This window comes from Tachypleus tridentatus, chromosome 9 (assembly GCF_004210375.1).
Source record: "Tachypleus tridentatus isolate NWPU-2018 chromosome 9, ASM421037v1, whole genome shotgun sequence".
NCBI lineage: Eukaryota > Metazoa > Arthropoda > Merostomata > Xiphosura > Limulidae > Tachypleus > Tachypleus tridentatus.
The window spans coordinates 148,469,265-148,496,573 of record NC_134833.1 but is presented as its reverse complement, the minus strand read 5'-3'; the positions used below and the strand labels follow the sequence as shown (position 1 = coordinate 148,496,573).

General features: G+C 38.0%; 2 protein-coding genes across 2 annotated transcripts in view; one reads left to right on the top strand and one right to left on the bottom strand.

Annotated features, from left to right (window-relative positions):
• The window catches only part of LOC143226626 (uncharacterized), a 258,963-nt gene that overhangs the window by 220,558 nt on the left and 11,096 nt on the right, over nucleotides 1-27,309 (bottom strand). The window lies entirely within an intron of this gene.
• On the top strand, nucleotides 14,649-15,865 carry LOC143226625 (uncharacterized). The gene is made up of 2 exons (XM_076457836.1): nucleotides 14,649-15,048; nucleotides 15,169-15,865. The coding sequence occupies exons 1-2, from the start codon at nucleotides 14,664-14,666 to the stop codon at nucleotides 15,834-15,836; spliced, it is 1,053 nt and encodes a 350-aa protein (XP_076313951.1). The 5' UTR covers nucleotides 14,649-14,663; the 3' UTR covers nucleotides 15,837-15,865.

Sequence of the window (27,309 nt, the reverse complement as noted above, 5' to 3'; positions counted from 1 at the left end):
GTCGGCGTCGGGAGGCTGGCGAAGGCGCTACCACGGTCTCTCCAACGGAAGGTGTAGAACGTCGGCGTCGGGAGGCTGGCGAAGGCGCTACCACGGTCTCTCAACGGAAGGTGTAGAACGTCGGCGTCGGGAGGCTGGCGAAGGCGCTACCACGGTCTCTCCAACGGAAGGTGTAGAACGTCGGCGTCGGGAGGCTGGCGAAGGCGCTACCACGGTCTCTCCAACGGAAGGTGTAGAACGTCGGCGTCGGGAGGCTGGCGAAGGCGCTACCACGGTCTCTCCAACGGAAGGTGTAGAACGTCGGCGTCGGGAGGCTGGCGAAGGCGCTACCACGGTCTCTCCAACGGAAGGTGTAGAACGTCGGCGTCGGGAGGCTGGCGAAGGCGCTACCACGGTCTCTCCAACGGAAGGTGTAGAACGTCGGCGTCGGGAGGCTGGCGAAGGCGCTACCACGGTCTCTCCAACGGAAGGTGTAGAACGTCGGCGTCGGGAGGCTGGCGAAGGCGCTACCACGGTCTCTCCAACGGAAGGTGTAGAACGTCGGCGTCTGGGAGGCTGGCGAAGGCGGCTACCAGGCGGTCTCTCCAACGGAAGGTGTAGAACGTCGGCGTCGGGAGGCTGGCGAAGGCGCTACCACGGTCTCTCAACGGAAGGTGTAGAACGTCGGCGTCGGGAGGCTGGCGAAGGCGCTACCACGGTCTCTCCAACGGAAGGTGTAGAACGTCGGCGTCGGGAGGCTGGCGAAGGCGCTACCACGGTCTCTCCAACGGAAGGTGTAGAACGTCGGCGTCGGGAGGCTGGCGAAGGCGCTACCACGGTCTCTCCAACGGAAGGTGTAGAACGTCGGCGTCGGGAGGCTGGCGAAGGCGCTACCACGGTCTCTCCAACGGAAGGTGTAGAACGTCGGCGTCGGGAGGCTGGCGAAGGCGCTACCACGGTCTCTCCAACGGAAGGTGTAGAACGTCGGCGTCGGGAGGCTGGCGAAGGCGCTACCACGGTCTCCAACGGAAGGTGTAGAACGTCGGCGTCGGGAGGCTGGCGAAGGCGCTACCACGGTCTCTCCAACGGAAGGTGTAGAACGTCGGCGTCGGGAGGCTGGCGAAGGCGCTACCACGGTCTCTCCAACGGAAGGTGTAGAACGTCGGCGTCGGGAGGCTGGCGAAGGCGCTACCACGGTCTCTCAACGGAAGGTGTAGAACGTCGGCGTCGGGAGGCTGGCGAAGGCGCTACCACGGTCTCTCCAACGGAAGGTGTAGAACGTCGGCGTCGGGAGGCTGGCGAAGGCGCTACCACGGTCTCTCCAACGGAAGGTGTAGAACGTCGGCGTCGGGAGGCTGGCGAAGGCGCTACCACGGTCTCTCCAACGGAAGGTGTAGAACGTCGGCGTCGGGAGGCTGGCGAAGGCGCTACCACGGTCTCTCCAACGGAAGGTGTAGAACGTCGGCGTCGGGAGGCTGGCGAAGGCGCTACCACGGTCTCTCCAACGGAAGGTGTAGAACGTCGGCGTCGGGAGGCTGGCGAAGGCGCTACCACGGTCTCTCAACGGAAGGTGTAGAACGTCGGCGTCGGGAGGCTGGCGAAGGCGCTACCACGGTCTCCAACGGAAGGTGTAGAACGTCGGCGTCGGGAGGCTGGCGAAGGCGCTACCACGGTCTCTCCAACGGAAGGTGTAGAACGTCGGCGTCGGGAGGCTGGCGAAGGCGCTACCACGGTCTCTCAACGGAAGGTGTAGAACGTCGGCGTCGGGAGGCTGGCGAAGGCGCTACCACGGTCTCTCCAACGGAAGGTGTAGAACGTCGGCGTCGGGAGGCTGGCGAAGGCGCTACCACGGTCTCTCCAACGGAAGGTGTAGAACGTCGGCGTCGGGAGGCTGGCGAAGGCGCTACCACGGTCTCTCCAACGGAAGGTGTAGAACGTCGGCGTCGGGAGGCTGGCGAAGGCGCTACCACGGTCTCTCCAACGGAAGGTGTAGAACGTCGGCGTCGGGAGGCTGGCGAAGGCGCTACCACGGTCTCTCAACGGAAGGTGTAGAACGTCGGCGTCGGGAGGCTGGCGAAGGCGCTACCACGGTCTCTCCAACGGAAGGTGTAGAACGTCGGCGTCGGGAGGCTGGCGAAGGCGCTACCACGGTCTCTCCAACGGAAGGTGTAGAACGTCGGCGTCGGGAGGCTGGCGAAGGCGCTACCACGGTCTCTCCAACGGAAGGTGTAGAACGTCGGCGTCGGGAGGCTGGCGAAGGCGCTACCACGGTCTCTCCAACGGAAGGTGTAGAACGTCGGCGTCGGGAGGCTGGCGAAGGCGCTACCACGGTCTCTCCAACGGAAGGTGTAGAACGTCGGCGTCGGGAGGCTGGCGAAGGCGCTACCACGGTCTCTCCAACGGAAGGTGATTAACTAGAACTATGAACTCTTTTTAATAACATATTGTGGTGTCATTCGCTCATTAGTAACTTTTGTATTATGTCTATAAATTAAAATTGTACAATTCTTTATCGTTCTTTAAGAACTGGTGTTTCGGAAGTTTTCCTTGGTTAATGAAATTTCATTCAACAGCACCACGTAAAGTCTTCATTGTAATAAAGGAAAGATGCATCTACAGTTACAGTAATTCATTGTTGATACCCGTAATGTACATACATAACCAAATGTGTATCGGTCTGTATTTCTATTCCTTCTCAAAAAACCCTATTACAAACTTCACTTTAAAACCGAAAAACTTTCCTTCACACACTTTAATACAATTATTACAGCGTTTTTCTGAGCATTTATTGCTTATTCCGTTTTGCATTATCTAACAGAACGTTGATATCAATGTCTTCATTCTTGAACATTCAAATATCTGAACATTCAAATATCTATTCTTGCCATTCTGTATATCCAACACCCGAAACTGTCTTCTTCGTTTTATGACTCACTACTTTGCATCTCTTGTTCTTCGTTTTACTATTTGAAATTCATTGACCTGTCCTTTACATTTTAATTATAATCTGGCACCCAGATCTTTATTTTTCACGTAACTTCTATTTGTTTCATATCCATAATACTATTCTTCCTCGTCTTCATATGTATTGTATGTAGAAATCTGTTCTTTCCTTTTTTTCTAAATATTTGTTCCTCAGATCTCCGGTTTGAATTATCTTACTGACTGCATGATATTAAGGTCTCTATTTGTCATCCTCTTCCTAATTATTTGACACTGAAATCTCAATTCTTGCCATCCTATATATCTAACACCCAAATATCTATTCTTTGTTGTATTACCCACCAATTCCTACCCACATCTCTATTCTTCTTCGTCTTTCAATATTGTAATCCTATGTCTATTTTTCATATTTTATAAAAAATCTGTCATGCAAATCTTATTTTTCACTTTTATTTTAACTGTTTGACATCCATATCTCTTTTTCAACACTTTCATAAGTATTTGTATTCCACATCTCTATTCAAACCTTTTTTCTAAGAATTTATTTCTTAGATCTCCATTTTGCATTAAATTACCCATTGCTTGACCTTCATGTCCCTAATATTCATCGTCTTGCTATCTATTTCAAAACCAAATCTATATTTTTCTTTTTCTATATATCTAACACCCAAATCTCTATTCTTCGTTGTATAACCAACAAGTTCCCACCCACATCTCCATTCTTCTTCGTCTTTCAATTTTGTAATCGTATATCTATTCTAAATAATTGTATAAAAATCTGGCATTCAGATCCTTATTATTCAACTACCTTTTAACTGTGTGACCTCTATCTCTATTCTTCATCGTCTTGCTATGTATTTAACATCATAATCTCTATTCTTTCCTTCTCTCTAAGCATTGATTCCTCATATCTTCATTTTGCATTATCTTGCCAACCACATGATATCCAGGTCTCTAATTTTCATCCTCTTCCTAACTATTTCACACCCAAATCTCTATTCTTCTTTCTGTTACCAACCACTTCCCACCCACATCTCTATTCTTTCTTCGCCTTGCTATTTCAAATTCATATGCTCTTCATCATATTTTTAAAGGCATGGCATCCAAATCTTTTTCCATTTATTTTAACTGTTTGACATCCATATCTATATTCGTCATTGCCTTGCTAATTGTTTGAGATCCAAATCTTTATTGATACTATTTACTAAGTGTTCATTCTTCAGATTTCCATTTTGCATTATCTTACTCAATGCTTGACATCCAGGTCTCTATTCTTGAATGTTTTTAACATTTTAACTATTTAACATTCAAATATCTATTTTTGCCATTCTATATATCTCACACCCAAATATTTATTCTTCGTTTTGTTCATACATTTTTCTTTGTATTTATTCCTCAGATCTCCATTCTGCATTATCTTATTGAACGTTGACATCCAAGTCTCCATTCTTGAACTCTTTCTAACTATTTGATACTCAAATTTCTATTTTTGTCGTTCTCTATATCTATCACCCAAATCTCTATTCTTCAACATATTACCCATCACTTCCCCTCACATCTCTATTCTTCTTCGCTTTGCTATTTGAAAATCATATATCTATTCTTCATAATTTTACAAAATCTGGCATCGAGATCTTTATTTTTCACCTTTATTTTGACTGTTTGACATTCATATCTATATTTTCATCGCCTTCCTAAATGTTTGAGATCGAAATCTTTATTCATACCTTTTCTGAGTAATTATTCATCTGATCTCCACTTTCCATTATCTACTCACCACTTGACATCCAAGTCTTTATTTTTAATCCTCTTCCTAACTATTTGATACTCAAATCTCTATTCTTCCCATTCTATATATCTATCACCCAAATCTCTATTCTTCAATGTATTACCCACAACGTCCACCCACATCTCTATTCTTCTTCATCTTGCTATTTAAAATTCATATACCTATTTTTCTTATTTTTATAACCATCTGGCTTCCACACCTTTATTGTTCATTAACTTTTTAACTGTTTGACATTCATATCTTTATTCTTCATTGCCTTAGTAAGTATATGACATCCGAATCTCAATTCATACTTTTTTTCTTAGTATTTATTTCTCAGTTCTCCATTTTACATTATCTTACCGACCGTTTCACATCCAGGTCTCTGTTCTTCGTCGCATTGCTAACTATTTTACACCCGAATCTCCAATCTTGTTCTTCTATGAAATTAACACCCAAAACTCTATTATTAGTTGTATTATCCACCACTTCCCACCCAGATCTCTACTCTTCTTCGTCTAGCTATATGAAATTCATTAATTTACTCTTCATATTTTTATAACTATCTCGCTTCCATATTTTTATTGTTCAACTACCTTTTAACTGTTTGACGCCCACATCTCTCTTGTTTATCGTCTTGCTAATTATTTGACATCCGAATCTCCATTCTTTACCTTTTTTTTCTAAATACAGTCAAACATCGATATAAGGCGCTAGTTGGGGTCCAAAAAATTCGACCGCGTTGTATCTGAAAGCGCCTTATACCGATTTGATTATATATTTTTTTGACACTCGGGGTGAGCGATAATGCAAAATTTACGCGTTTTGTAGTGAAATAAAGAAAAACAAACAAAACTACAAAACTACTTACACCAATGATATAGCATTTTTTAATTTATTTTTATTTATTAAACTCAATTTTAAGACTGAACTTAAATGTAAAAAGCAGAATTCTAAAGAAATTTATCGAATTTATTACTTTGATGGGGGCTGATATTCTAAAAGTAGTTCCGTCAGAGCAATCATGTGATCGTTTTTACGATTAAACGCTGATTAAAATTAGTTCAATTTTAAAGTTAATACATATAGTAATTAATTTTGATAATTTATTTACTAATTATTAAAATCTAAGTACAAACTGAAGTCAAATAATTACCAAATAAAAAAATGTCATGGCAAAGTTTAAAATACGAATTCAGTACTGAAACAAAAACGGATTTTTAAAAAAATTTAATAACAATAAAATATAGTAAGCACATAAAACAAGTTGAAATGCACAAATTTATAGTTACTCAGTAGTCTTCTTTCTTTCAAAAGCCTCCAAAAGTGTCTGTTGTCTTCCTCCTTGGTTCCGCATCCTCTTCGCAGTTCTCATTAGGTCCTGGATCTGTAGTATCTTGCAAATTCCTAGATTGTGGTGTTCTGCCCAATATAGAAGTTGTTCTCTGTACTGTACTGCATGAGTTGAGGTGATGCAATTCCTGAGTTCTTCTGGAATGGGGTCATCTTCTTCTTCTTAATCTGGAGTGGTAAAATCAGTGGGTGCTGCCGCTGGGTTCTCTATTGCTTTCTGGATCTCTTCATCTGTGAGGGGTGGCTGGGTAACTGGTGCTACTTCGTCAATCTCGGCCCACTGCTTCACAAGGGTTGTCAAGGGGAGTCCATCCTGGTAGTCTACAAACTTCCTTTCTGCCTCTGCTACTTCTTCTGCTGTAAATCCATGGAAAATGTCATCTTTTTCTTCTATTGGTTCTGGTTGTGGTTCTGGTGCTGCTTCTTTGAGTCCTTTCTTCCAACAATTGATGATGGTGCTCTGGCTTATCTTGTTCCATACTATGCTGCTCATGTAGATGGCGTCCTTAATGGTCATCTTCTTCAAGAACTCTGGTACGATGCTGATACCATCGACTATGGCCTTGACCAGTTCAGCTCTGTATTCTCTCTTGAAGCTGGCGATGATCCCTTGGTCAAGTGGTTGAATCATGCTGGTGGTGTTTTTGGGTAAGTAGAGTACGGTAATCTTTCCATCTCTGCTGGTAAGGTTCTCTGCCGGCGGGTGTGCTGGGCAATTATCCAATAGTAGTCCGGCCTTCTCTTCTTTCTTCTGTGTTCAGACGTGCTTCCTGACCGCTGGGACGAATTCCTGATGAAACCATTCTTCAAAGATTGTTGCTGTCATCCATGCGTTTTTGCTGCTGTTGTAGTCAAGTGGTAGTGTCTTCATGTTGAAGTGATGGAAACATCTTGGTTGTCGAAACTTGCCAATGAGGGGTTTGATCACAATATGCGGCGTGAAAACCATACAAAAAGATTGAAGTGGATTTGGTATTTGATTTTTGATCACATTAACGGGCTGATTACATTAAGCAGTGGTAATATTAAGCGGCGGCCACTGTAAAAACCCAAAAAAATTTGGGGCTAAAGACCCCATCGCGCCCAACTGACTATCGCTCTTTATCGATGCGTTTTATATCAATGTTTACCTGTATTTATCCCTCACACTTCCATTTAACAATATCTTACCGACCGCTTGACATCCAGATCTCTATTTTTCATCGTCTTGCTAACTATTTGACACTCAAATCTCTATTCTTGTCCTTCTACCTATTAGACTCCCAAATCTATTTTCTTTATTCTATTACCCACCACTTTCTACCCGGATCTCCATTCTTCATCGTGTTACTATTTGAAATTCATATATATATTATTCATATTTTTATAACTATCTGGCTCCCACATCATTTTTCTTCACCTACGTTCTAACTGTTTAACATCCACATCTCTATTCTTTATCGTCTTGCTAACTATTTGACATCCAAATATTTGTTCTTCACCTATTTTCTAACTACTTATCCCTCACATCTCCATTTTGCATTATCTTACCGACTGCTTGACATCCACATCTCTATTTTTAATCGTTTTGCTAACTATTTCACACCCAAATTCCTATTCTTCATTGTATTACCAACCACTTCTCACCCAGACCTATATTCTTCATCGTCTTACTATCTGAACTTCATAAATCAATTTTTTCATCATTTTATATCTATCTAACGTCCATATCGTTATTCTTAACCCCGTTATATTAATCCCGACAAGTTGGTACGTTTCCATGTTTTGTATTGTTTATAAAAGAAACGGGTTTGTTTAAATAACGTTATTTTTCCAAGAAACAGGCCTCACTCAACCAAGTGCTGCTATACAACAATGTTTCTAAATCAGATTGATAAGTACAGGATGTTTTAAAGCGAAACAAAAGGATGGCGTTAAATTTATCAGTAATCAAATGCATTCTAAATTACGATTTTGTAACCTGCTCAACGCAATACCTTTAACTCAGTCAATAATAAAACAATATTGATTTTTTAAACAATAATGCCAGTACCTGAATGAGGTTGACCATATTTGGTTCTTAAAACATATGAAAATGTGTCTGAATGTTTGTCGTTATGAACATCAACGAACAATAGGTAATAACATTTCACATATGATTACAAAGTTTCAACAAATCCGTTCGTTTTTGTATAAGATATGAAACAAAAATAGTGTACAAAATCGGTCTCCATGGTAACAAATATGATTTTTTTTTCGTGAACTCACTGTTACTTTTGACATCGGCCCTCTAAATATTAAGTTGGGTTATAGTCCAAGTGTATACTATCTTTCGTACAAATCTACCCAACTGTTTTCGAGAAATATTGGTGATAAACACACACACATGGATGAAAACAAAACGGTAATAATATTGATGTTGAAACTGCTTAAACAATAGTTGTATGATGTTTAAGCTCCATGTAACAAGAGTTAAATTAAGTAGTTAATATACTACCACTTAATTAAAGATGTCAAGTAGCTAAGGCTTAAAACTAAACCCATCATAGCAAGGTACAACAAATAAATAAAATAAGATTCATATTATTCTCAAATACTTACCACAACCTATCAAGTAGTAAAGTCTGAACGGGGCATCCTTACTGAAAACAGAAACTGTGATCCTGGAATGTAGTTGGAGACAACTAAACTAAACTACCGTGGCAGGGGTTCAGTTTAGAGAGAGAGAAATCGGAAGAGTTCTCTCTCCAACTGGGGTGTTCAGGAACTTTATAGTTCCTCTTCGTCCCCTTACGTGAGAAATGTTTTAAAATATCCATGGAGTTTTTTACTTTATTTTTAACATTTCAAAAATATTTGTTAGTGAGAGGAAGGACAGGAGAACTGGACGAAAGCAGCGAAAGTGAAGTGAGCCAGACTTTAGCTCGAGGATGGAGAACCCTGGCGGCTGGCGAATTGTTTTTTTTAAAATTTACTGTAATTGATTAGATACCCTTGACTGGGTAAACGGCCCTTTTCAGAATGAGGCTGGGACCTACAGGTCCGATGCCAGAGATTTTGCTGTGGGGGGAAACGGGAGTACCCCGAGAAAACCCACTTTCACGGCCTGGGCGCCGAATAGTCTACCCAGACCGTGCCCGGAAGTAGCTGGGAAAGAAAAAAAAAAAAAAAAAGAACTGATGAACTACGTTGATGGTGTACGTGAAAACTGTTAGCTGCAGTCTTGTAGATCGGGTGGCAACTTCATCATGAACTTGTTTCCACACTTGAAGCCCATTGGTGCAACTGAGAAACGTGGCCTTGGTGGTGGAACTACTGGCTGTTCTTCGGTGAGTTGTTCTTTGCTGGTCTGTGATGCTTTGTTTCTTCTCGAGATTTTGGTTTGAGTTTTCTGCGTGGAGGTAGATTGTTTTTCAGTTTGTGCTGTCGCGTCGATGGTTATCTTCGTAATGGTTTGAGTCCGGCTGGTTGTTGAGTTCTGTGGAACTGGGATTGAAGTCTGGTAGGAACTGTCCTTTTTCTTTCTTGAACTACTGCAACTTGGCGTGTTGCCAACAATGGGTGTTGTCTTCTTCTGAGTCGGGTTGTCTGAATCCGTCTTCGTGTTTCTTCTAATACGGTCTGGAATCGGCGGTATTTTCCTGTTGGAAGATTTCCGTTGGTTGTTTACGATATCTGGGTGCTTGGTTTGAACCATTCTTGAGTGGTCGTCGGTGTGGGCGTTCGGCTCTAAAATGAAATATATGATAATAGCAGCCATCTCGTAAAATACAGTCGGCACTGTACTTCGATGTTGTCACTATCTTCATGAAGTATGTGGGATGATTACTGTTCTTAGAATAAATTCGATGAACTGCGTATACCTTGGCTTGTATTTGGGGTTCTATGGTTTGTCTAATTTCTTCAGGTTGAATTGATGGGTCGACGCCCCCTGAGGAATACAGAATAAAGATTGACTGGACTTTTCGTTGGGGAACAACTTACTTTAAATTCAGTGTTCCATGGCTGGCACATATAGGTTTGGTCTGCAATAGTGGCTGGTTGGATGAGGATTCCTCCCCGGCGTAAAATACGGGTCCTGGACGGTTCGATGGTTGCCCCAGGCTTGGCTCGGGCGATCAACGTGGCGACTTGGTACGGCGTGAGGTTCGGCGGTAAGCCGTCGACGATTACAGGCGGCACTAACGGCCTGACTGGCGAGGATGAACGTTTCGTTTTGAATAGCATATTGGCACGTCTGACTTGCTCGGTGGCTAGCTCAGGTCTCTCCAGTTGGAGACATTTTATGAACATCCCAATTTATACTCGTACATTTTGAGGAATAATATAGTTTTACAAAACCAGTCCTGTAAATAATATAACTCGAGACTCAAAATGATTACCAATTAGACATACTTTCAATAAAGATGAAAATATTTTAGTAGGACACTGGAACTCAAAACGCATTTTTCAGAACTGTGTTATTCTTTGTGTATCTTAAAGTATTTTAAAATAACACTAAGATAAATGTCGTCCAGAAAGTGAAAATATTAATTATTGCGATTATAACAGCCGAAGCTAATTGTTATTAACGATACATACAATATACAAATTACATTAATATTAACTTGAGATCAAAGCAAGCTGCCTACTTAGAGTGAATCTAAAAAAACAAATAAACCTTTTAATAAGTATAGATAATTTTATGTCTTTTTCTGACGTTCTTTTTAATAAAAAGTATCATTTTCGGCCTTAATCCCAATAACATCTCACGAGGCTAGACCAGCTTAGGAGATTTAGGTTAGTCCCAAATACTTATATTAAACTGATAATGCGAAACAAAATCTATAACTAAAATTGGCTAAGAAATAAATATTTAAAAAGCAATATAATTAGATACATTAGCTAATATTATTAACGAGACTACCAGTACAGAGATAAAAGTGGACACGTTATTTGTGGAACACGAAACGTACTAGCTGTTGTCTCCAGGCGCTCTCCGTTTCACCAAACTTTTACTACACGTTTAAAATATATTAATAAAACCTCATATAATCCTAAACTCCAGAAACGTGCAGTTCCTTAAAACTTCAAATACAGTACATAACTTATATGACCAGAATTACCGTTACGTAATATTTGTATGTTTATGGCCATCATTGCCGTTTTGTAATATTTGAATTTACATGGCCCTCATGACCATTAAGTAACACTAAAATGTTCTGTTAGGTGTCATATTTACTTAAAATAACACACCCTTATTCACGTGTAGTGCAAAAGATCAAAAACCACCAAATGGTCCGCGATCGCTTATCAATGCAGAAGAATAAGGGTAAGGGTAGTAGTATTATCAAACAAATCTGTGGAACAAAGTAAAGATTAGAAGCATAAGTTTACTTATAAAAGATGTGTCGTTAACTACAATTAAGATTTAGAGATAATGGAGATAATGTTACAACCCTCAACTCTCGTCAATTTGTTTTAACTTCAGAGACAATAGAGATGGTCTTTATAACGCTCTTTGTCATCAATTCGTTCTAACTTTAAACGAGTCAATATAGATTACTTTATAATGGTCTTTGTCATCAATTTGTTCTAATTTTAAACAAAAACCAATATAAAGTTCCCACTTTGGTATCCTAATTCTAGACAATTATCAAAATAACTATAATACATACAACAAACCTTTGTTTATCATACAGTAGAATTTTAAGTTCTGCCCTTGTAACAAGCACCCAACTTTCACGATTGCTAATTCTGAAGGTTTGATTATATCTTTGTTGATGAAATTTATAAATATAGCTTTAAGAAATGGAGTTTTAAAAACTGTTGTTTATTCATTAAACGGCAGCACATTTAATATATAACAAATGGTTGTTTGTATTAGCACAATCCGAACACTTTTCTACTGCCGTAAAAAGAATCTTTTTTCTTAGAAAATGTTCACTTTTTCTAAATCGTTCGGTACCATACTATCTAAAACAGCCCCATGTTTGCTAACCCTAATTATTAAGCCTCTCACACGAAGTTGAGTAACGTGAATGTTACCTACTTGTTGTCTGACTTTTGTTTCTCTTTTCAAGAATTTATTTCAGATTTATATAACGATCTTATGTGAATATACATTTAAAATATTTATACAAAACTTTACACCTGCAAATTGTACTGGCCGAAGTACCCATGAAATGTAAGGTGAGAAACTTTCGACTACAAAATCTTGCTATTCCTTCGCTCAGTTCGGTTCCTACTTTAACATCTTGTCTCCTTAGTTACTATACGCAAATATTCAATAACATAATGGTTCCATTTTATTGTTGTCTTTAATAGCTTGTATTGGTTAAAAGCGTAACACTACTCCTCAATCAATTGTTGTAAATATATGACGTAACCGAAAGAGAACGTGTGTTTTCTTATACCAAAGCTGCACCAAACTATCTGCTGGGTCCACAGAGGAGAGTCGAACGCCTGATTTTAGCGTTGTAAATCCGTAAATTTACCGATGTATCAGCGGGGGACCGAAAGAAAAGGAAAATAAAGACAGAAATATAAAACAGATGAGTGCAGGATAGCAGTGGGAAAGACAGATGTTCAAAGCTGGGCTATAAAACAGACAGTTTCTCCTTTAAAGCTAGTTAACAAATTGTACCTAGATTATAAATAAAGGATTGTTTCTCGCGATCACGTGTATAACGGTTCGCTGGTGTATATATCTCAGAGCAACAAGTTTTAGATCTGACAAGTTTTGTTTGTCGTCTGTGGATCTATTTTGTACATACGAGTTTAACCTATTATACACATATATATAAATATTATATGAAATATAAAAATAGAATGAACCACAAAATGTTTTGTGATTAGATTAAAAGTACACAAATAGACGCTACAAAGAAACAAACATTTAAAGTTGAAAGGATACACAATTTACTCCCAGTGATAAAACAAATGTGAGATTGTGTGCTACTCTAGAGTAGATGTGTCAAAAGGGTTTTAGTTTACTATGTTTAATGTTCCATTTTTGTATAGGAAGTGTTCTGCTAAGAACCACTCAACAGAAATATACCATTATGTCACATGTTGATATGTAAATGATAGTGTTATTAATTCATAACAAGTTAGTGTAGAATATCCTGTTTGTTGTCAACATTATTCATACCTCTAATACTGTTATTTAAATAGTTAATGTTGAACTTTGACTTCATCCACTTTTTCAAACTCAGCGCGAGAAAAGGCCACCATAAACAGAAGATAGAGATATATTGATGGACAGACACCACTGTTCATGATATATATAAAATAAGTAGTACATAATGTTCTCTGTCCAATCACATTCAAATATTGTCTGCAGCTACTTTCAAAGCCGGCCTTCATTGGTTGTTGTGCAGATCCATTCTGTTCTATCATACAAGAGTAAAATAAAAAGATTGTCGTTAGTAAACCACGAAGAAAATTGTACAAAAAACCAAACATGAGTAATTAGTACATGAAGAAATGAAAATTAGTTAACAAACACAATCATAGGATTTGGGATTAGGTGTTTAAACGCAATAGGTAGATTGTTTTCTGGAGAAACTCTTCAGAGTTATACTTATAGTAAATTGTAATAGTTTTCCTGGAATATATTTTATTATTTTCCTGGAAGTTGCGTTCAGAAGCTAGTGAATCGTTGGCAGGGAGTAATTAATAATAATGGAATATACATTATTAATTAAATAACATTAAAAGCGTTTGAAATCCTTTCTCATTTACTGAGTCTCAAATAAGACATTATTTAAGGGATGACTGATATCAGGAACTCACCTACTTTCTGTATAGCTATCTCGGAATTTCATTAGAATCATTATAGTTTTTAATCAGGCAACCTTAAAATATTTCTTTTATGAATAATTTACAATATTTTATGAATACAAAATCTGGGTCCCTATGTTTTGTAAGTTTCAATCCTTTTTGTTTTTAAGTTCAGTAGCCAGCTCTACTTATCGACTGAGCTATGATTTGGTTTTTCCTTGTATATGTTTGTTTACTATTTTTGTAAGATAATATACGAGGGTTAGTTGCTTGTAAAATGTATTTTATAGATTCGAGACTTTAACATAGTATTATAATAAACATAATGGTCAAAGCACATGTATAGGATTTCGCTCTATAAGTTAATAGAAAGTGTATCTTTCTTATAAAAGAGCGATTACGGTAGATAAGACACTATATGTAACTTTTCATGACATGTGGATCAGAAAATCTAGATGAGTTTTCTATTACTTTAAAACTAATGTCCGTACCATCCGTACATAGCGCAATCAACGATAATTATAATACTGTTTAGAGAATATTCCCAATATGCACATAGTGAGGAACCTATGTATAGGGAAATAGGCCTGCAATCAACATTACCTCCCTTTATCATACAATGCATACGGACTGTTCTCTCTACGGCATATTTATGAGCATGCGCAATTTCAGAGATGTCAAAATTCATCAAAGACGAGTTGTATAAATACCAGCAGATGAGAAGAAGGAAATGTTTATAGTTTTAGTTATTTTATACATATTTTAGAGTGTCGAAACGATGGAGTGTAAGATTGTATTAGCAATTTTGTTTTTATATTTTAACTTCACGTCATTGCATTTTTATCCTACAGAACCATCTACATCGACGGTATTCGTTATGGACGATAACCAAATGACTGGTGATTTAGAACGTCAGCGTCGCGAGGCTGGCAAAGGCGCTACCACGGTCTCTCCAATGGAAGGTGTAGAACGTCGGCGTCGGGAGGCTGACGAAGGCGGTACCACGGTTTCTCCAATGGAAGGTGTAGAACGGCGGCGTCGGGAGACTGGCGAAGGCGCTATCACGGACTCTCCAACGGAAGGTGTAGAACGCCGGCGTCGGGAGGCTGGCGAAGTCGCTATCACGGACTCTCCAACGGAAGGTGTAGAACGCCGGCGTCGGGAGGCTGGCGAAGTCGCTACTACGGTTTCTCCAACGGAAGGTGTAGAACGCCGGCGTCGGGAGGCTGGCGAAGGCGCTACCACGGTTTCTCCAACGGAAGGTTTAGAACGTCGGCGTCGAGAGGCTGGCGAAGTCGCTATCACGGACTCTCCAACGGAAGGTGTAGAACGCCGGCGTCGGGAGGCTGGCGAAGTCGCTACTACGGTTTCTCCAACGGAAGGTGTAGAACGTCGGCGTCGGGAGGCTGGCGAAGGCGCTACCACGGTTTCTCCAACGGAAGGTTTAGAACGTCGGCGTCGGGAGGCTGGCGAAGGCGCTACCACGGTTTCTCCAACGGAAGGTGTAGAACGTCGGCGTCGGGAGGCTGGCGAAGGCGCTACCACGGTTTCTCCAACGGAAGGTGCAGAACGTCGGCGTCGGGAGGCTGGCGAAGGCGCTACCACGGTTTCTCCAACGGAAGGTGCAGAACGTCGGCGTCGGGAGGCTGGCGAAGGCGCTACCACGGTTTCTCCAACGGAAGGTTTAGAACGTCGGCGTCGGGAGGCTGGCGAAGGCGCTACCACGGTTTCTCCAACGGAAGGTGTAGAACGTCGGCGTCGGGAGGCTGGCGAAGGCGCTACCACGGTTTCTCCAACGGAAGGTGCAGAACGTCGGCGTCGGGAGGCTGGCGAAGGCGCTACCACGGTTTCTCCAACGGAAGGTGCAGAACGTCGGCGTCGGGAGGCTGGCGAAGGCGCTACCACGGTTTCTCCAACGGAAGGTGCAGAACGTCGGCGTCGGGAGGCACGCGAAGGCGCTACCACGGTTTCTCCAACGGAAGGTGTAGAACGTCGGCGTCGGGAGGCTGGCGAAGGTGCTACCACGGTTTCTCCAACGGAAGGTCATTAACTAGAACTATGAACTCTTTTTTTTTTTTTTTAATAAAATATTGTGTCATTCGCTCATTTGTAACTTTTTTATCATGTGTATAAATTAAAATTGTACAATTCTTTATCGTTCTTTAAGAACTGGTGTTTCGGAAGTTTTCCTTGGTTTATGAAACTTCATTCAACAGCACCACGTAAAAGATTCCTTTGTAATAAAGGAAAGATGCATCTACAGCTACTGTAATTCAGTGTTGATATCCGTAATGTTCATACATAACCAAATGTGTATCGGTCTGTATTTCTATTCCTTCTCAAAAAACCTATTACAAACTTCGCATTAAAACCGATAAACTTTCCTTCACACACTTTGATACAACTATTACAGCGTTTCTCTAAGCATTTTTCCTCAAATCCACATTTTTTCTTATCTTACCCATCGCTTGACATCCAAGTCTCTATTCTTCATGCTCTTCAAACTATTCAACAACTAACTCTCCATTCTTCTCCCATATATATTTAAACACTCAAATTTCTATTCTTCGTTGTATTACCAACCACATACATCTGTATTCTTTGTGTTGCTATTTGAAATTCATATATCTGTTCATATTTTGTAAAAATCTGTCATGCAAATCTTATTTTTCACCTTTATTTTAACTGTTTGACATCCATATCTCTCTTTTTTCAACACTTTCATAAGTATTTGAATTCCAAATCTCTATTCAAACCTTTTTTCTAAGAATTTTTTTTTTTAAAACTTCTCCATTTTGCATTATATTACTCACTGCTTGACCTTCGTGTCCCTATTCTTCATCGTCTTGCTATCTATTTCACAACCAAATCTATATTTTTCTCCTTCTGTATATCTAACACCCAAATCTCTATTCTTCGTTGTATTACTCATCACTTCCCATCCATACTTCTATTCTTCTTCATCTTGCTATTTGAAATTCATATATCTATTTTTCATATTTTTATAACCATCTGGCTTCCACATCTTTATTGTTCATCTACTTTTTAACTCTTTGACATCCATATCTTTTATTCTTCATTGCCTTGCTAATTATATGACATCCGAATCTCTATTCATACCTTTTTCTAAGTATTTATTTCTCAGTTCTCCATTTTGCATTTACTTACCGACTTTTTCACATCCAGGTCTCTGTTCTTCATCGTCTTGCTAACTATTTCACACCCAAATCTCTATTGTTGTCCTTCTTTCTATTTAACACCCAAATTTCTATTCCTTGTATTAAAGAACACTTGCTACCCAGTTCTGTATTTTTTCATCGTCTTGCTATTTGAGCTTCATATATCTATTCTTCATATTCTTGTAGCTATCTGACTTTTATATCGTTATTCTTCATTTACGTTTCAACTATTTGACATGTAAATTTCTATTCTTCGTCGCATTTCTTACTATTTGACACCCGAATATCCACTCTTGTCCTTCTATCAAATTAACACCCAAAACTCTACTGTTAGTTGTATTATCCACCACTTCCCACCCAGATCTCTTCTCTTCTTCGTCTAGCTACTTGAAATTCATCAATCGACTCTTCATATTTTTATAACTATCTCGCTTCCATATTTTTATTGTTCACTTACCTTTTAACTGTTTCACGCCCACATCTCTCTTGTTTATCGTCTTGCAAATTATTTGACATCCGAATCTCCATTCTTTACCTTTTTTTCTAAATATTTAACCCTCACACCTTCATTTAGCAATATCTTACCGACCGCTTGACATCCAGGTCTTTATTCTTGTCTTTCTATCTGTTAGACTCCCAAATCTATTTTATTTATTCTATTACCCACCACTTACTACACGGATCTCCATTCTTCGTCGTGTTACTATTTGAAATTCATATATATATTATTCATATTTTGATAACTATCTGGCTCCCACATAATTTTTCTTCACCTACGTTCTAACTGTTTAACATCCACATCTCTATTCTTTATCGTCTTGCTAACTATTTAACATCCAAATATTTATTCTTCACCTATTTTCTAACTACTTATCCCTCACATCTCCATTTTGCATTATCTTACCGACTGCATGACATCCACATCTCTATTTTTAATCGTCTTGCTAACTATTTCACACCCAAATTCCTATTCTTCATTGTATTACCGACCACTTCTCACCCAGATCTATATTCTTCATCGTCTTACTATGTGAACTTCATATATCTATTTTTTCATTATTTTATATCTATCTAACATCCACATCGTTATTCTTAACCAACTTAACAACTGAGACTAAACAATCTTTTATTCTCAAGTTGGAAAGAAATGGTATAGTCAAGGCTTCTTATTATAAACAAAACATTATCAGGTTTACCAAGGTATAAAATAACTCGCAAGCCAAATATTCAGTGTACTGTTTTATATTAATTCCGACAAGTTTGTACGTTTCCATGTTTTGTATTGTTTATAAAAGAAACAGGTTTGTTTAAATAACGTTATTTTTCCAAGAAACAGGCCTCACTCAACCAAGTGCTGCTCTACAACAATGTTTCTAAATCAGATTGATAAGTACAGGATGTTTTAACGCGAAACAAAAGGATGGCGTTAAATTTATCAGTATATCAAGTGCATTCTAAATTACGATTTTGTAACCTGCTCAACGAAATACCTTTAACTCATGTAATAATAAAACAATATTGATTTTTTAAAACAATAATACCAGTACCTAAATGTCGTTGACCATATTTGGTCCTTAAAACATATGAAATAGTTTCTGAATGTTTGTCGTTATGAACATCAACGGACAATAGGTTATAACATTCCACATACCATTACAAGGTTTCAACAAATCCGTTCGTTTTTGTATAAGATATAAAACAGAAATAGTGTACAAAATCGGTCTTCATGGTAACAAATATGATTTTTTTTCGTGAACTCGCTGTTACCTTTGACATCGGCCCTCCAAATATTAATCACTTCTAACTTGGGTTATAGTCCAAGTGTATACTAACTTTCGTTCAAATCTACCCAACTGTTTTCGAGAAATATTGGTGATAAACACACACACACACATGAATTAAAACAAAACGGTAATAATAATGATGTTGAAACTGCTTAAACAATAGTTGTATGATGTTTAAGCTCCATGTAACAAGAGTTAAATTAAGTAGTTAATATAGTACCAGTTAATTAAAGATGTCAAGTAGCTAAGGCTTAAAACTAAACCCATCATAGCAAGGTACAACAAATAAATAAAATAAGATTCGTATTATTCTCAAATACTTTCCACAACCAGTCAAGTAGTAACGTTTGAACAGGGCATCCTTACTGAAAACAGAGACTGTGATCCTGGAATGTAGTTGGAGACATTTTATGAACATCCAATTTATACTCGTACATTTTGAGGAATAATATAGTTTTACATAACCAGTCCTGTAAATAAAATAACTTGAGACTAAAAATCCTAACTGATTAGACATACTTTCAATAAAGATGAAAATATTTTAGTAAGACAATGGAACTCAAAACGCATTCTTCAGAACTGTGATATTCTTTGTGTATCTTAAGGTATTCTAAAATAACACTAAGATAAATGTCGTCCAGAAAGTGAAAATATTAATTATTGCGATTATAACAGCCGAAGCTAACAGTTATTAATGATACATACAATATACAAATTACATTAATATTAACTTAAGATCAAAGCAAGCTACTTACTTAGAGTGAATCTAAAAAAAAACAAATAAACCTTTTTATAAGTATAGACAATTTTATGTCTTTGTCTAACGTTCTTTTTTATAAAAAGTATCATTTTCGGCCTTAATCCCAATAACATCTCACGAGGCTAGACCAGCTTAGGATATTCAGGTTAGTCCCAAATACTTATATTAAGTTAATAATGCGAATCAAAATCTATAACTAAAATTTACTAATAAATAAGTATTTTAAAAGCAATATAATTAGATACATTAGCTAATATTATTAACCATTAAGTAACACTTAAATGTTCTGTTAGGTGTCATATTTACTTAAAATAACACACCCTTATTCACGTGTAGTGCATTAGATCAAAAACCACCAACTGGTTCTTTTAAGTCCGCGTTCGCTTATCACCGCAGAAGAATAAGGGTAAAGGTAGTAGTATTATCAAACAAATCTGTGGAACAAAGTAAAGATTAGAAGCTAAAGTTTACTGATTAAAGATGTGTCGTTAACTACAATTAAGATTTACAGAGATAATGGAGATGTTACAACCCTCAACTCTCGTCAAATTGTTTTAACTTCAGAGACAATAAAGATGGTCTTTATAACGATCTTTGTCATCAATTCGTTCTAACTTTAAAAGAGTCAATATATATTACTTTATAATGGTCTTTGTCATCAATTTGTTCTAATTTTAAACAAAAATCAATAAAAAATTCCCACTTTGGTATTAAAATCCAGACAATTATGAAAATAATTGTAATGCATACAACAAACCTTTGTTTATCATACAGTAGAATTTTAAGTTCTGTCCTTGCAACAAGCACCCAACTTTCACGACTGCTAATTCTGAAGGTTTGATTATATCTTTGTTAATATAATTTATAAATATAACTTTAAGAACTGTCAGCAGATATACTTGTAATGTATCCTGAGTAGTTGCGAACTGTCTCCCATACACAAGTCCTATGGATTCAGTGCTCTCGCGATCTTCAGAGTAAGTATGCTTTTGTTAATGTTTTACTGACACTCTTAATATTTTGTGGAAGAGATGATTAAATACAGAAATACATTAGAATGTTATTGAACGATTCCTTAAAAAAACATGGTTATTTTACTGTACAAATAAGTGAAAACTGCTACTAGCAGTGCCATGTATGGAAGCGTCATTAACCACGAGAACGTTTTCCCCCAGTTTTAGCTAACCTATATAAAGGAGAAAGAAAGACCTTACACCCTGAACTGCCCTTGAGGCAGACCTTAATTTTTACTTGGGACATTTAACTGTGTGACCAGGAATCGGGAATGAATTGCTTGTTCTTTCTGGACTCTGCTGGACAGGTGATAGCTGAAAGGAACTTGACCGATGTTCACTGGTGTCCTAAACACACGCTTCCAAACCTATAGTCGTAATACTTGTTTGTTTATTTGATTATTAATTTGTTTTGCTACTGAATAGTATTACATGCAAATAAAACTAGCTTTGTATGTCACATTTTTATCGCATAAATGATGACAACATGTTCGATTCAATGCTCATGTTCCTTTATTGAATCATTAACTGTCAGTGGAAATACTTATAATGTATGGTGAGAGTTTGCGAAATTTCATAGACATACACAAGTCCCTTGGACAGGGGCGTAGATCCTGGGGGGATGGGGATACATCCCCCCTTCATTTTTAGGTGTGGGGTATAGTGCATACAATCATCCCCCCTACAGTTTGGCTGTTGAATTGTTTTATTGCATCACAGGCCTACAAATTGTGTGTTTGTTCTTGTGATTCTCGTGTTCTTACCAATCGAATTACACAATTAGGCCTGGATGTAGGCTTTTTCAGTAGTCGAAATGTACATCTTTAATATAGGCGTACTTCTAAACTTTTCGATCCAGGTGATAGTTCGCTAGTGTTAGTCACTAAGTCTAAGTATACATGCAAGGCTTGCAAGTACTATCACAGAATCTACCTACGTCTTGTACGTAGTGTAAGATAAAGTAAATTTTTATCACAACAGATTGAACAGAGCATGAAATTCGAAAATATTACTCTCAAGCGTATTCTCCTGTGATCTAGATCTGACAGGCCATTTGTAGCTTGTAGCGGTTTTCCTACCATTTGTTCTTATGCATGTCTAGCCGGTTTTATTGTCGAACGCCTTACTATCCTTAGCTGCTGAAGGCGCTGACCATAGAGTATGTTTAGTGTACAGTTAACGACAGGTTCCGGCCGCTCGGATCCAGACGCGCCTTACATCAACACCCTCCGCTCCCTTTAGTCTGAGCCTCGATTTTACAACAGGGCTCATTAGACCTGTGTTTGTAGCCCTTAATATTCCATGAAATTTCAGATTATCACCGCCCTCTAATACAGTGCTGGTGCTTTATGGTAAAAGAACAATATATTCTTTTACCATAGATAGTAAAAATATTGTATTTTCTTGTATAATTAGAACACAAAAGGAACGATTTCAACGGCCTGAAGTCTCTACTCGAATTGTATTGTTAGTTTTTGTTTAGGTGTTTTTATTTAATAGACGTGCTTATAGACATTATATCACAACGTGCTTGTCTTTTCATGAGCTTTGACAGGAATATAATATATTTGTGATTAATTAAGAATTTTTAGTGAATCTTGTAATTACTTGTATTGTGACTAGCACACATTATTGTCCCAGCGATACTCAGGCGGGCAGTCGGCTTCGTAGTCACTATAAGGTTCGTGCGTTCGAATTAAATACATTGTACAGTTCAGTCCTACTTCCATTCTATTCTATCTTCGTTTGTTGTACGTTAGAGTTTTTCAATAAAGGCTGTATTTCAGCCTGTTGAGTCATCTGGGAAACAGATTCCAATTATGACAAGCAAGCGTCTGAAAGGTTCCGATATTAGACAGTTTTACAAGTCAGTTACTGGTACTACAAGCGACAGTGCAGATGCAGATAATTCAACAACCTCAAGCAAAGGAATAGAAACTTGCCATACAGAGGAAATACCATGCTCATCAGAGGACGAGTCTGAAAATGCATGTGCAACTATTGCACATCATGAACCACCAGATAGTTATGAAACAAGTTTGTGCAGTGATGAAAAATCTGACACTCCACAGATACAGTGTGAAAAGCCATATCATCCAGACGCACAACTAACACCACGACAGAAAGCAAAATTACAAAATATCAACTTCCAGGGCAAGTGGTTTGATGAGTTCCCATCGCTGCACTTAGACAATCAGACTCAAAACGTCATATGCTTTCATTGTGCCAAGGCGGAAAATAGAGGCCTTTTTTACAAGGAAATTGGAGAGGCCAGTCGAGTATACCTTCATATCCACCGGTTTTTGCAACTGGATGAAGGCAAAACAGAATTTCAACGAACACCAATCCTCCCCCTCAGCACAGATTCGTTATATCTCCAGAAGCTTCACTTGATGTAACTCCAGTGACTGTCCAGCTACATGATGGAAAAAGAAGCAGCAAGAAGAATACAAAAGAAGTCTAGCCAAAATATTCAGAAGTTTACGTTTCTTTCTGCGTCAAGGTTTAGCATCACGTGGACATACTGATACGGAGGGTAACTTCCTGCAGTTAATGAAGCTCCTGGAAGAGGAAATCCTGAGCTGACGGCCTACTTGTCAAAGAAAACCACATTCACATCAACCCAGGCTCAGAATGAAATAATGGAGATGTTCAGCCATCAAATATTGAGGAACATAGAACACAAAGTGCAGCAAAGTAAAATCTTTGCATTAATGGTTGATGGCACTCAAGATGTCACAGGTGCCGAACAGGAAGCAATATGTGTACGATACGTAGATGAAAACCTTGACGTCCATGAGATATTTCTAGGTTTGTACAGTGTTTCCAGTACAACTGGTGAAACAATATCCTCGACTCGACAGTGTAGACTCAATACACCACTGTCAGGATTAAGAGCACAAACTTATGATAGAGCCGCCAACATGAGTGGTTCGTACAGTGGATGCCAGGCAAAAATAAAAGAAAAGCAACCGTCAGCTTTGTTTTTTCCTGCGGAGCACACAAGGCTAGTTTAATAATGCAACATGCTGTTGAAGCTTGTGAATGTGTTCGAGATTCTATCCAATGGGTACATGAACTTCGTGTCTTGCTTCAGAGGTCAGGGAAATACAAGACAATCTTTGAAAATATTGTATGGTCAGACAGCCACAATGGTCCAGTTAAATATATCCGCTCTCTGTGTCCAACACGCTCGTTGTGCCGTCTATCTGCAATTGCATGTGCTAATGATCACTACAGTGACATTGTTGATTCTTTGTCTGAATTAACAAATGACAAATCAGATGTAGCAGTAAAAGCACAAGGTCTGCTGGACAGATTTTACAAAGAAAAGACAGTTTTAGGAGTGTTGATGGCTCAGCATCCATTAGCTGCATTAGAGGAACTAAATCGTGCATTCCAAGCAAAATCAGCGACAGTATCTGGCATGATTGAAGCATTTGCAATGAAAGTTGAGCAATTGCGGGTATTGCGAACAGAGGAGAATTTCAACAAGATATTTGATGAAGCTGAGAAAAAGTTAACTTCTCTAGATCTGGTGCCTATTGAACTACCACGCATTTGCAGCCCCCCCAGAAGGATCACAGGTAATGGCTCAGCACACCATTACTTGACAACTTTTATATTATAGAAAATACGATTATGTCAGCCACTTTCATTATAAACCCATTAACCTTACCAGTCGCTCGTATATTACTTGGCAGTAAAAGATAGTTATATTTCTCAAATCTGAGGTCAAAGACAGATCTAAACATTTCTTTAAAACGATGGGCTTTCACACAGCTTTAAATAAACCAGGAGAAAGTGGAAACATGAATTTACATAATTCCTTTTCATTAGATAACGCTTGAGTTTGTTGATAATGGAATATTCGCCATTCCTTTGTGCAACAACATTTGCAAACAGGTAACTGAAGATTAAGTGTTGGGGTCCAAAAACTCCCAGCAGCTGAGTAGACTTCAACTGTGAATTTTAAAATCTCAACAGAAAAAGACATAGTGTTTTTTGTTGTTTTTCTCTTCGAAAGGTGTGACTGTTTGTTCCAGAACGATACATACAATTATAGAAACTTTTATTCTAAACTATTCAAATAAGGAAAAGAGTCAATTACTGATTCTCAAATTATATAAGAAAGTTTAAAGAAGAAACTTTCCATTTTTTATTGAAAAAACTCCAAATTACGAAACAGAAGGTTAACGTTTTAGGTATAGAGTAGAAGTGTGTAACGAAATGCAGAATTTTGATAGCAAATATAAAGTAAAACGTTACAAAATAGTAACTTTGATTGAAAAAGATATATGAAGGTAACAAAACACTTAATACAGTCCAAATATGATCAATCAAGGATGCAAACATGTAACAAAAAGTCAAAATTTGATTATTTAATAAGATTCAATCATACTATAACAAAAATGTTCTTTCACAAAGGCCAATCACCCCAGAAGATTTTGGTTTGTTTGGAATTTCGCGCAAAGCTACTCTAGGGTTTTTTAGCCATCTCTAATTTGGCAGTGTAAGAGTAGAGGGAAAGCAAGTAGTCATCACCACCCACCACCAACTCTTAAGCTACTCTTTTAACAACGAACAGTGGGATTGACCTTCACATTATAACGCCCCCACGGCTGAAAGGGCGAGTCGAGTGTCTTATCTTCCTGGCTATGCCGGCCCCTCCCAAATAGAAAACAGGGTAATAATAATTTCACCAAATGTCCAATAAAATAAATTGCTACATAAAGGTTCTGCGGCATCAGTTTTACCAGGTTGAACTTATAAATTCCAGTTATTACCCACGTTTTAAAATACAATTTAAAAGTAAAAATCAGGGTTGAGAACTTCAACATAAATAATACCAAACAATGAGTTTCACTCTTCAAAACTCAAGATCTAAAGAATTTACACGTTTCGATTTAAAAAGTTTGAAAAAATAATTTTGCGCAAAAGTGATAAAGTCAAGATTAATATTGTTCAAAACTCCTTGATACTTTCATTACCTATATGTATTATAGAGTTTTGAAACAAATTTCGAAAATTCTAGAAATAATTTTATAAATGAAGTAGGAAAATATAGTAGAATATAACACTATTACATTTTATACAAATGGTTTAATTCCAATGAATTTTTTTTATAAAACTACACGAAACCTGTTTCATAAAATTATAAATATTTGGTGCAAAAATTTTTATAAAATAGCTCTATCGAGTCTTTATTAAATTTACGCATTTAATAAACCACTGGAGGTTTTATGAAACCTGAAGGAATTTCTTCTCTTTGTGTCCACTCACAAATAACTCTCTTTTTGAGTAGTCATCTGTTTTTAATTGTACAAATAGTCAAGTTCTTAGCATGTCGCTTAAGTTTACAGCTTTTAAATTCATCTGACTGTGATGAATGCTGGTTGGTGTCGAATCTGTCATCATACTGTTAATCATTGGAAATGTAGTTTACTGTCTCCTATACATTCAACATGTACATCTGCCACTATTACATTTCATTAAAGAGTTGGGTAGCTTGCAGATCACCATTGGAATTGTAACCCCAGCAACATGAATATTTATTATCTGAATCTACATGATTCACATTGGAACAAAAATAAGTATAAGGCACTAGAAACCTATAATCATGGGTTTGTACACACGAAAAACCTAGTGTGGCTGTCCATGCAACAACACACACACGTTGAAAATACACTCGGTATCTCTGGTGATACCATCTATGTATCATCAAACTCTAAAGGCGATGAGAAATGTTATGGATTGTGATCGCTTAAAAATAACAAATAATGCACAAGAAAATGACAATAAAATTCATGAACTGGTAAACATACTTGAACCAGATATTTGGAGTACTGATAAAGTTTTGCCTTGGAAAGACGCTGATGACAAATTGTATGAATTCAGTAAATTCTTTCATCACAAATTATCATTAATGATTTCTGTGACTATGTGAAAATGTCCTTCGAAATCACCATAATCATGAGATTTCAAGAACTGTACAAAAGGCTAAAAAATATTATCAATAGTGGTATTCATAGTTCCGCAGAAGCAGAAAAAGGGTTTTCAATAATAAATATTATATATTCAGATGAAAGAAGTCTCCTTACAGTTGAAAATGTGGCAAACCTCATGACAATTGATTTGATTGGCCTCCCACTGGTTTCACAGAATAACACTTTTCCAGTTCAAATTTGGCTATGAAAATACACACAGCTGATGACAACGGGTTCAAGCGTGGAAGGAATATAGATTTTAATGATAATCAAGTTGTAATTTGGAAATATTTAAAGCATGCTGAATAAATTATTTGAGTAAGATATTTTTGTTGTTATTTTTAATCACACAAAATTGTGGTGTGTAACGCGACACATAATTGGTTGTTAAAATATTTGAATCCATCACTGTTCTAAACATTACTGAATCTAACCAAACTGCGTCGTTTAACCAATACAAAATAATGATTTAAAAAATCCAACCAAACAGACACTCATGAACTGACATTAAAAGAGTAAAAGTTTGAGATGTACATGAAGCTTCCTTTGTAATTGCAGATAAACGTAATTATCAATTTTAACATCCTGGAAAGGAATAAATCGACAGATTCATCAAATAAAAAAGTTTTCGAAAGCTAGGCTGCATACCTTCTTAAGATCGTAAATTTTTTAATACAGTTATACGCTGTAAATGTGAGAATGTTTTCATTTTGATTCTGGTTCAACAAAACTAAAACTACCATCAAAACAACTGAAGCTACACCATATGTTTAAGAGTGTTTACAAACTACTTAATGTTT